The 11,640-nt window shown below is 55.8% G+C and overlaps 1 protein-coding gene across 1 annotated transcript; it reads left to right on the top strand.

The window, feature by feature from the left end:
- The first annotated feature begins 3,648 nt into the window (after positions 1-3,648).
- LOC120644031 (leucine-rich repeat receptor-like serine/threonine-protein kinase BAM1) lies at positions 3,649-10,147 on the top strand. The gene is made up of 2 exons (XM_039920565.1): positions 3,649-6,814; positions 9,281-10,147. Exons 1-2 carry the CDS (start codon positions 4,111-4,113, stop codon positions 9,760-9,762), a joined length of 3,186 nt encoding a protein of 1,061 aa, XP_039776499.1. The 5' UTR covers positions 3,649-4,110; the 3' UTR covers positions 9,763-10,147.
- The last annotated feature ends 1,493 nt before the right edge of the window (positions 10,148-11,640 follow it).

Genomic DNA, 11,640 nt, shown 5'->3' with positions numbered 1-11,640 from the left:
AAAAGCTCTAAGCAAAGTTTAGTTGCAGCGTCGACGATGCAAGCTGAGTTTGTGGCATGCTATGAAGCAACTGGACAGGCTGTTTGGCTTAAGAATTTTATTCCGGGCCTCAAGGTAATTGACAGCATTACGGAACCTATAACGTTATACTGCGATAATCAGTCTGCAGTATTCTTTTCGAGTAACAACAAGTCAAGTGGTGCTTCCAAACACATTGACCTTAAATATCGTGTTGTGAAAGAAAGATGCCAGGATCGAACCATTAAGATTGAGCACATAAGAACTAATTCTATGTTAGCGGATCCGCTCACTAAAGGCTTACCACCGAACGTGTTTAAGCAGCACGTTACTAATATGGGTTTGGTGGATAGTCTTTAGGTCCTGGTTTAGGGCCATTATGACTCCCAACTAACGAATAAGCGTTCTACCGAGGTGTTTCAGTGAGACTGTGGGTAATGGGGTCCCAGTAGTGCATCAAGCTACTGACGACGCATTGGTCCGGTACTTTCTGTTACTACTAAGGGTGAACATTAGTATGATACGAACATTAGCCTTAACCGTTCGATCAAGTGGGAGAATATTGGAAATAAATATTTCAGTTAAGATATTGTGATCTTCACTATTAAGGAAGCGTTTAAACCATCTAAACACGATTAAGGAAACTTAATGATAAAACCCTAATGGGCTGTGATCAACAGGCCCATTAGGCCCGTTTCCAGAGGCTGGCCCCCAGCCCCACAGTGCCTATAAATATAAGGTCGTGGTTAGCACCTAAAACATCAATTCACGTCATTCTAAAACCCTAGCCACTGCTAGTCTGATCGCTAAGGGCACTGGAGGGGTTTGGAAGGCCAAGCACTCCCGTTGGCGCCCGAAGGACGCCGATTCGCTGCTGCATCTTCTACACCGACAAGAACGCCTACTTCCTCTACGGATCAGGCGTAAATGGCTGCTGCAACTGCTAACGCTGGTATAATATTTACCATTTATTCCGCATTAGATTGATTTGTCATGAACTAGGTTATGTTAAGATCTTGGGTTATTAGCCTCTAATGTTTAAGCCTGGCTAATTCTAACAGATTGTTCTTTGATCTGTACAGGTCAACGAGATAGGATGATGGTTTATCCGAAATTGTTTTCCCGGCCTGGTTAATGGTTCACTTCTGTCTAGGAGGACTACTCTAGATAAATCAGTGGTGAAGACATAAGATCGCTTGCGATATAAACCAAAAGGAGAGGGGTGAAAATGGTACGATTTTTTTAAAAAATTTACAGCTCAGTCTTGGGCCGGGGACCATGTTGCTTTGCATTGTCTCTGCTATAGATCGACTGCGAGGTGGTCCAATGATCAGTTTGGACGCTGTATCTGTACACATGTCCAAAGTCCACATTAATCCAGTCCTGGGAGGACTAGGACGACTATAGATGCTCTAAAACGAATCCTACATCTATATGATCACGAACCACTGGGGTCTGACCGTGTCACACCATCAGTAAAATATAACCCACACTAGGAGAACCACCTCTTGCACTACGGGAAACGGCTCAGTTGCCGTGTGCCCCCATTTTGCCGTGAGCCAAAACGCGGGCACACGGCAAAAGGCTTGTTTGCCGTGTGCCAAGCAGGCCGACACATGGCAAAGAGGCCGTACGAGTTTTTTTGCGATTTTACGAGAGGTTCAGTTGTTTGACAGCTACATTGTTATACTAAAGGCGGCAAAACCCCAATAATTCAATTTGTTCACGCAGTTTGACCCCAAATGTCCAAATGGAAATCTATTAAAATATCAAAAATTCCATCAACGTACTATGAAGATTTAATTTTGTGAAATCTTGAAAAGGGATGAACCAACTTTCTAAAGCAAACAATGATTCGACGGTCCGTCAATCGGAATCATAATTAAAGTCCGGACAAATTAATCAGAACCCGAGTAAATCACTCCAAATCCTAATAGGGACCTGCACAATCAATACCTCGGACGATCACAGCACGGCTTTGTACACGGAGTGAAAGAGTATAAAAATAGTGGTCTCATAGGTTGGTAAAATTTTTATTACCCGTAACAATGCACGGGCACTATGCTAGTACGAGGTACTTGTGAGATGGATACGGTCCAAGGCAAGTCCCAAAACATTCTAGCACACCAATGCAAGGTCCCTATAATCCGTCTAAAATCACAAGAAAAATGAAGGAAACACAATTTTTTCCCTGACGCCAAGCAATTAGGTGGGGAATCACAAAGGACAAGATCGAATTGTAAAATCCATATTTTGCTGCAAAACCTTTTGAAGCCAGTTAATTAACCACATCTATCTATCTCATCTATCCGTGGCACGGCCGCCGGCGTCGCTTTGCCGTTGCCGGGCGGACGCCGGGGAGCAAAGCGGTCAAGCGCCGCATTTTGCTTCCGTCGCAGCCGGTCCAGCGCCACCCGCTTTAGCTCAGCTCGCCTCCTCCCCTCCCCCTTTTCTTTCTTTGGCTGGCCCCTGCATGCCCCCGCCCAGCCGGTGCCGGCCGCCTTTGGGTGACATGGAACCCAGTCCCTTCCGTGCCACTCACCCCCCCTTTATTAGGCTTTATTAGCATCTCATCTCCAGAATAGTATTTTTATTATCTTTTTTGTTTACGGAAGTTCAGGTTCCAAATTAAGTTATTCGTTGCTTCATCACATGATGAGTAGCCCATCTATCGATCGAGTATCTTCGGAAAAATGGTTCGAAAAGTTTTGATTTTCTATTAGGCAATGCCTTGTTGTACTTCTATACTACTAGGGGTGGTGTTTGGTTGATGCGTAAGTTTAGGTGTGCCACCTCTAAGCTTTCGTATTAAAGAGTTCGTCTAACAATATGGAAAATTTGGGGCTGCAGAAGTGTTGCAATGATCAATCAAACAATATAGGGTTTGTTTTGACGAACTAAAGTTAAGTGCTAAACTTTAGCATATATTAGCGCTCATAAATATGCTCAAGTTTTTAAGTCTTGACTAAAAATAGGCAACTCCATTAGCACTTCCGTTTGAATAAGTTATTGTTAAAGTTTAGCACTGTCACCTATTAGCACTTGGATTCAAACAGAACCATATTGCAAGAGAAAACTAGCCGTCAAAGTGCGATCCTGCGACCGTTTCAAATCAAACCATGCCTTATAGTTTGATATTTTGAGATGGAGGGTTCACCTGGCTGCCATTCGACCGATTGAGCACCGCGACAACCCCCCGAGTGCGCGCACATCTGATCATTTGTTTTTTGCTTGCTCTTTAATCATTGCCGGAATTCATAGATAGGCCCTCCTCTTGCCTTGACGGAAGACCGGAGTGCACTCCTCTTTTCCTGTCGGGGCGCCCGTGGCCCCTTACCACAATTGAGTAACAAAACCCTCTCTCCCAAACACCCTCTTACCCCAATACCACAACCATTTCAAGCAAAGATAACAAAGTGGCATCGTCGTCCTTGGAGAATTCAAAGCTAGAAACTCCCTACCACAGTGCTTTCCCGGCCCCAATCTCCCCTTTTTTCCCATAGCTGCTTCCTTGCCCACAAAAGGCCTTCAACAGTTCCCTTCCCTCTCCTCTCCTCCCAAAGAAAAGCAAAAGGAGTAGCGATGAGAGAGAGAGAGAGAGAGAGAGAGAGAGAGAGAGAGAGAGAGAGAGAGAGAGAGAGAGAGAGAGAGAGATGTGAACTCGCACAGAATCACACAAGCACTGAAGCAGAGAGCAGAGCAATGGCACAAGGCAGAGCAGAGTACATGAACACTGAGCTAGTGAAGAGAAGGCAGACACCCTTCTCCCACACGCCATATATACTTCAAAAGACAAAGCCCTCCTTGCCACCGAGAACATATTCGATCCCTCCCCGACCTGACCTCGTCATCATCTTCCACCTCCTGGCTTCACCCTCAAGCCTCCCTCCTTCCCCCTCCATCTTCTTGTGAAGCTTCCCAAGATTCTCGCATGCCTTTCTCCAGCGCCCTGCCACGTCCTTGCCTCTCAGTCGAGCTTACTAAACCACCTCGGACGCCCACGCCCATGGCGGCCGCGCTTATCCTCTAGCTCCACTCCCGCAACCACAATTCGCAAGGCCACGGAGGCAGGGATCTCGACCCGGCGTCCAGATGAGGGCTCCGCCGCCTCTGCTCCTGCTCCTGCTCCTGCTCCTGCATTTCGCGCTCCTGCCCGCCGACGCCGCCGCCGGTGGCAATGGCAATGGCGTCGGCGACGCGGCCGCGCTGCTCGCCTTCAAGACCGCGCTCAACTGCCGCCCGCGCGCGCTGCGATCGTGGGCGGCGGGCAATGCCGGGTCCGTGTGCGCGTGGACGGGCGTGCGCTGCGCCGGCGGGCGCGTGGTCGCCATCGACCTCGCCAACATGAACGTGTCCAGCGGCGCGCCCGTGGCGGCCCGGGTGGCGGGGCTCGACGCGCTCGAGAGCCTCTCGCTCGCCGGGAACGGCATCGCCGGCGCCGTCTCCGTCTCGTCGCTCCCGGCGCTCCGGCACGTGAACGTGTCCGGGAACCAGCTCGGCGGCGGGCTCGACGGCTGGGACTTCGCGTCGCTGCCGGCGCTCGAGGTGCTCGACGCCTACGACAACAACTTCTCGGCGCCGCTGCCGCTCGGCGTCGCCGCGCTGCCGCGGCTCCGGTACCTCGACCTCGGCGGCAACTACTTCACCGGCGAGATCCCCGCGGCGTACGGCGGGATGCCCGCGCTAGAGTACCTGTCGCTCAACGGCAACAACCTGCAGGGGCGCATCCCGCCGGAGCTCGGCAACCTCACCACGCTCCGGGAGCTCTACCTCGGCTACTACAACGTGTTCGACGGCGGCGTCCCGCCAGAGCTCGGCCGGCTGCGCCGCCTCACCGTGCTGGACATCTCCAACTGCGGCCTCACCGGCGGGATCCCGGCGGAGCTCGGCGCGCTCGCCTCCCTCGACACGCTCTTCCTCCACACCAACCAGCTCTCCGGGCCCATCCCGCCGGAGCTCGGCAACCTCACGTCGCTCACCGCGCTGGACCTCTCCAACAATGCGCTCTCCGGCGAGGTCCCCCGCTCGCTGGCGTCCCTCACCTCGCTAAAGCTGCTCAACCTCTTCCTGAACCGGCTCCACGGCCCCGTGCCGGAGTTCATCGCCGCGCTGCCGCGGTTGGAGACGGTGCAGCTCTTCATGAACAACCTCACCGGCCGCGTCCCCGCGGGGCTCGGCGCCGCCGCCGCGCTCCGGCTGGTCGACCTCTCGTCCAACCGGCTCACCGGCGTGATCCCGGACACCCTGTGCAACTCCGGCGAGCTCCACACGGCCATCCTGATGAACAACTTCCTGTTCGGGCCCATCCCCGGGTCGCTCGGCTCGTGCGCGAGCCTGACACGCGTCCGCCTCGGCCAGAACTACCTCAACGGCAGCATCCCGGCCGGCCTGCTCTACCTGCCGCGGCTCAACCTGCTGGAGCTCCAGAACAACCTGCTCGCCGGCGCGGTGCCGGCGAACCCGAGCCCGACGGTGGCGGCGGCGTCGAGCTCGCAGCTGGCGCAGCTCAACCTGTCCAACAACCTGCTGTCCGGGCCGCTGCCCAGCTCGCTGGCCAACCTCACCGCGCTGCAGACGCTGCTGGCCAGCAACAACCGGCTCGCCGGCGCCGTGCCGCCGGAGGTCGGCGCGCTCCGGCGGCTCGTGAAGCTCGACCTCAGCGGGAACGAGCTGTCCGGTCCGGTGCCGGCGGCGGTGGGGCGGTGCGGGGAGCTGACGTACCTCGACCTCAGCCGGAACAACCTGTCCGGCCCAATCCCCGAGGCGATCGCCGGCATCCGGGTGCTCAACTACCTGAACCTGTCCCGGAACGCGCTGGGGGGCGCGATTCCGGCGGCGATCGGCGCCATGGGCAGTCTGACGGCGGCGGACTTCTCGTACAACGACCTGTCGGGGCAGCTCCCGGACACGGGGCAGCTGGGGTACCAGAACGCGACGGCGTTCGCCGGCAACCCGGGGCTGTGCGGCGCAGTGCTGGGCCGGCCGTGCAGCTTCACCGCCGGCGGCGCGGCGCCGGCGTCCGTGGCGGGGGCGACGCGGCGCGCCGGGGCCGGCGAGCTGAAGCTGGTGCTGGCGCTGGGCCTGCTGGCGTGCTCGGTGGTGTTCGCCGCGGCGGCCGTGCTGCGCGCGCGCTCCTTCCGCGCCGCCGGCGGCGGCGGCGGCGGCGCGTGGCGGTTCACGGCGTTCCACAAGGTGGACTTTGGGATCGCGGAGGTGATCGAGTGCATGAAGGAGGGCAACGTGGTGGGCCGCGGCGGCGCCGGCACGGTGTACCTTGGCCGCACCCGCTCCGGCGGCGCGATCGCCGTGAAGCGCCTGCAGGCTCGAAGTGGCGGCGGCGGCGACGACCGCGGGTTCCGCGCGGAGGTCCGGACGCTGGGCAGCATCCGGCACCGCAACATCGTGCGGCTGCTGGCCTTCTGCTCGAACCGCGACGCCAACGTGCTGGTGTACGAGTACATGGGCGGCGGCAGCCTGGGCGAGGCGCTCCACGGCCGGCAGCACCAGCACCAGCGGGGCGGCGGGGCGGCGCTGGGCTGGGCGCGGCGGCGGCGGATCGCGCTGGAGGCGGCGCGCGGGCTGTGCTACCTCCACCACGACTGCGCGCCCATGATCGTGCACCGCGACGTCAAGTCCAACAACATCCTCCTCGGCGGGGACGGCGGCGGCGGCGACGGCGACGGCGACGGCGAGGCCCGCGTGGCCGACTTCGGCCTCGCCAAGTTCCTCCGCCCCGGCGCCGCCACGTCCGAGTGCATGTCCGCCGTCGCCGGCTCCTACGGCTACATCGCGCCTGGTACGTACGCGCGCTCCCCTCGCTCGCCTTCCCTGCACGTTTCGTTTCTTTTTCCTTTAAACTACGTGGCTTCTTCGATCGGACGGCTAGGATTCGATTGAGCGGATTAGCACCCGATCCATCTGGGTGTCGCGTTGCACGGTGGCGTGTACCGTGTACGACCCGGTGCACGACGGGGGTGCCTGTCCCTGTCCCGGGGGGGTGGCTCAGTGGCTGGCTGGGTGCGGGACCCACTGCCCAGTGGGGAGGTCAATGGCGGTGTGTCAGCGAGCGTCCGCGACCTGCCGTGTGCCCGTGTCCCGTGGGGGGCTCGGTCCGGTGGTCTCTCGTTCGGGTCAAAGGGGGGCTAGCCTGCCCGGCGCCGCGGGCGCGGTGGTCGCCGTCGTGCCAGGCCGGCACGTCCGTGGACCGCAGGCCAGTCTCGCGTGAGTACCAGAGTGACCCGGCAGGTGTACGTACGCACGCCACGTACATACAGCGGCGCCCCGTACAAGCGTAGAGCAAGTCAAATACGTGCCGTATTTTGGCAGGGGGAAAAAGAGAAATTTGAATGATTTGGGGATTATTGTGGAAAAACGGCAAGATCTGGGGGCGTGGCTGCCTGCCACTTTAGTCCACACGGGCCGCTGCAGGGCGGCGAATACGTACGTATACGTACATGGCAGCAGCAGCGGCGGCGGGGCCGGGGCACGAAAGCGGCCAAAAAGAGGTCCTCTGGTCAGGCTCGGTTGGGAGAAGGGGTCGTCGACGGCCGCCGCACTCGAGCGCCCAATAATTTCCCGGCGCGGGGCCCTCGTCTCCGGTGGGGCCGGCGACGGTGACTGGACGACGCGGGCGTGGGCCTCCGCGGCAGCGGCAGCGGCAGCGGCGTCGCCATGCCATGCCATGGCATCCCTCCCGCGGAGGGCGCGCGCGCGGGCACGGTCGTGCAGGCGCGCGGCGTGTGCGCCCCGCGACACGGCAGCCTTGGAAGCCGCGCGTTGGACCGTGCACGGCAGCCGGGCAGGCACGGCCCCGCGCGGCGCGGCGGCCGTCGGAGCCGGACGCGCGTGTCTGTCCCCCTGCCGCAGCGCGCTGCGGCGGCCGGCGCGGCCTCTCGGCCCGGCGCGCCGAGTGGGAGCCGGCTGCCGCGGCCATGGCCATCGCCATGCCAGATCAGATTATCAGAATCATCATATCAGGCCAGGCCAGAGACGCAGCAGCAGCATCGGAGTCGCCCCCAGGATCCAAAACGCCATCAATGGCTAAAGCCTCCTGATGCGATGCGATCTTGCTCGCCGGCAAGGCCGCGGTCCCCGGGCTCCGGCTCCGTCCCCGCTGCCGTATCTTTGACCGGCAGCATGGGCGGCGGTACGCTACCACGCTTTGCGAGTCGCCACCCACAGCCCAAAAAGCCTTCGTCATCCGCCTGCCGCTCCGGCCGGCCGGCCGCCCGGCCTGGGGCTTCGCCAAAGCGGCACGCCACCGCTCGCCGTTACGTCGCCGCCAAAGAAAGGCCTGCTTTTTTCTACTGTTGCAGCCACCACGGCACGCACCCTTTTTTTATTTTCTATTCCATCTTTTGGTTGGTAACAGTGAAGAAGATCACCTTGGATGCAAGTTCTTTATCTCCCGTTTCGTGCTCCATGCATGCGTGCTACTTGTATTTTGGCTCTGTTTAGTTCCAGCGTAAAAAATTTTTGCGTCGGAATTTTACTAATTTAAAGTACTAAATGAAGTCTATTTACAAAACTTTTTGTACAGATGTGTTGTAAATCGCGAGACGAATCTAATGATACTAATTAATCCATGATTAATCAATAATTTGTTGATGGTTACTGTAGCATCACTATTATAAATCATGGATTAAGTAGCCTCATTAGATTCGTCTCCCGATTACAGCCCATCTATACAAAAAGTTTTGTCAATAGTCTTCATTTAGTACTTCATGCATATGTCAAAACATTCGATGTGACGGTTTTTTTGTGTTTAGGGTGTTTATGGAGTGGGAACAGAACCTTTGTATACGCGCCCAAGAAGAGATTTGGGTTTAGGGCCAGGATCTCGGCCGGGGATGGGCGAAATGGACAAAGATTATGGCGGTGGACGGGGGATTTTCCTTGGGTTTCGACCCGCCATGGTTTGGTTCGGGAAAGATTCCGATGGATTTGACGGGGCCGTGCCACGCATTCCCCTTGGGATTCGTTGCATTGCGTCTCTTGCTTCATAGGTGTGCCTGCTAATAGGTCTTGTCGTCGATGCACAGGAGCAGCTAGCCAGCCAAGTTTGTGTGCTGTTCTATTCAAACCAAACATGCGTGTCCATTCATATTTAAAATCTGCTCAACTCTAGATACACTTGGATTTGCGTTGCTCCTTTTGAGACAGCACGATTAGTATGTACGCCACTGTTACTTTAACTTGAATAGCTAGCTAATGAACCCTGTACGTATTTATTTTTTTTCTTTTTTTTGTTAAAAAAATGCAGAGTACGCGTACACGCTGCGGGTGGACGAGAAGAGCGACGTGTACAGCTACGGGGTGGTCCTGCTGGAGCTCGTCACGGGGCGCCGCCCCGTGGGGGGCTTCGGGGAGGGCATCGACATCGTGCAGTGGGCCAGGCGCGCCACGGGGGGCCGCCGGGAGGCCGTGCCGGCGGTCGCCGACCGCCGCCTGCTCGGCGACGCGCCCGCCGACGAGGTCGCGCACCTCTTCTTCGTCGCCATGCTCTGCGTCCAGGAGAACAGCGTCGAGCGCCCCACCATGCGGGAGGTCGTCCAGATGCTCTCCGAGCTCCCGCCGCAGGCGTCGCCGTCCACGACGTCCTCGGCGTCGTCGCTGAAGCCGCCGGCCCCCGCCGGGGAGGAAAGCAGCGGCGGTGGCAGCAGCAGCAGCAGCAGCCCAGGCGGGAAGGACGGCCCGGCGGTCACCTGCGGCTACAAGCTGTTCGTCCCGGACCTGCTGGCCTGAACAACAAAACGACGACTCATCAAGTCATGTAATGCAGATTGGAGCTAGCAAGCGTTCTACAGCTAGTTGGAGCTGGGGATCAATCAATAACATGTAACTTTATTTAAAATTTTTTGTAACTTTTTTCTCCTTTTTTTGGTTGGTCCATCAAAGGTGTATAGGGTTTGATCATATGCTACCACCTAGCAGCAGCAGCTAGTAAGGGTTTGTGCTGTCCAAAGCAGTAGCATTCTCCCTAGCAATAGCTTCCATCATCATAGCTCTGGTACTTTGTAATCTCCTGGTAATCTTTAGCCACCATCCATTGTCCTCTGCCACTAATCCTTCCTAATGAGCAGAGAGTAGTCCCGGTACTTGCACGTAGCTTTTTGTATTGTTTGGGCCATTTTTTTTGTCAGCAAGAGGTGTGCTCGCTGATCATCTGTTGGAAGATTCTTGACTGGGGGCTTCGGTTTCAGGGAAAGCATCAAAGAGAAATGCAGGGAAAGAGCGGTACTTGACAGTCTTTGAAAACATCTCAGTTCCCAACGCTTAAAGCACTCCTGCTAGTGCTAGACAACTGAATTGCACAACTTTCATGGAAGCAAAGGAGACAGGATGAACCACTAAGAAAGAGAGAAAAATTCAGAGATTCATGAACAGATGATATGTGGATATGGACAGCACGGTTTCAGGATTTGCAGTGTCAGCATGCAGTTTCAGAATTCACAAAAGAAAATCGTAATCGTTTCGACCATCGAGCATCTTCCATAGCTTTAATCATGAGAGGTAAAGGTTGGATAGAAGCAGCAAGGTTTATTAGGGGTCAAAAGACACCATGTAAAGATGCTTACTTTACTGGAATGCCTTGGTATACTTTACAAGTCATTTAGCCAAACATGATTGACAGCATGATTGATTGCTAAGAACCTGGCAAAAGAGTGTCAAATTAACTGTGAATTGACATGGCAACAGCTCATGCAGCTACGAAAACGAAGTGAGAATATTTCTGATTACCTCTTGTGGCACGGTCACCGAGAAATCTATGACACCAGAAACCAATCCAGGAGACTTGGGTAGTCTCCGATGGAGTAGCGGCACTTGGGATTTCGTATCACCTGTTTGTGTTGGGCTTTTCATCTCCTCTGTAGCTATATGACTGCTATCAGCAATGTTCCTGCTGTAGTGCTGTGTGCATCTATGTTTTCAGCATAGTATCAAAAAGGGGAAGCATCATAGGTGTTGTAGTGGACAATATCTCAGAAAAAACATGTGCAGAGATGTGACAATCATTTGGGAGGTCAGCTTATCCAAAGATTGAGGAAGAAAAAAAAATTGGTCAGAACTCAGATGCTGCTGTTTTCACTCGAGTGTTTGTTGGACACGGAACACAACATCAGTTCAAACATCTACCAGATCATGCTGCTATCAGCACTTGTTAAAATTGCTGCTGTTTCACCAGCAAATCTTTATCTTCCTACAACAAAAAAGAAGTGATGGTGACACTGTTTCCCTTTGAGCTCTTTTATTGTGCACAATACTACCAAATGGTAGTACGTAGTATAGAAAAGATTCAACCGTCCATTAGAAAGGATAGGATTGTCATTATTAGCTTAATATAAATTGAGAAGAATTTTATTTTATTTGCAATCTATGCCCCATCAATCGGGGGTCGCTCGTTCTAGGCCGCCGCCCGTCCGGATGCCCTCCCGTCGTGGATCTCATGAGCGCCGGGCCGCCGGTCGCCTCCTTCCAGGCCGCTGCACGTGCTCCCTTGCCCCGCGCGGGCCGTTGACGACGCCGGCCCTGTCCGGTAACCGCGCGTGGCGCCTCGCCTTGTGCACCATTCGTGGCACCGCCCTGACTGGCGGCCGCCTCCTCCCCCTTCCCGCCGGCGTC

This window comes from Panicum virgatum, chromosome 8K, assembly GCF_016808335.1.
Source record: "Panicum virgatum strain AP13 chromosome 8K, P.virgatum_v5, whole genome shotgun sequence".
Classification (NCBI taxonomy): domain Eukaryota; kingdom Viridiplantae; phylum Streptophyta; class Magnoliopsida; order Poales; family Poaceae; genus Panicum; species Panicum virgatum.
This window is presented reverse-complemented; position numbering and strand designations above follow the sequence as displayed.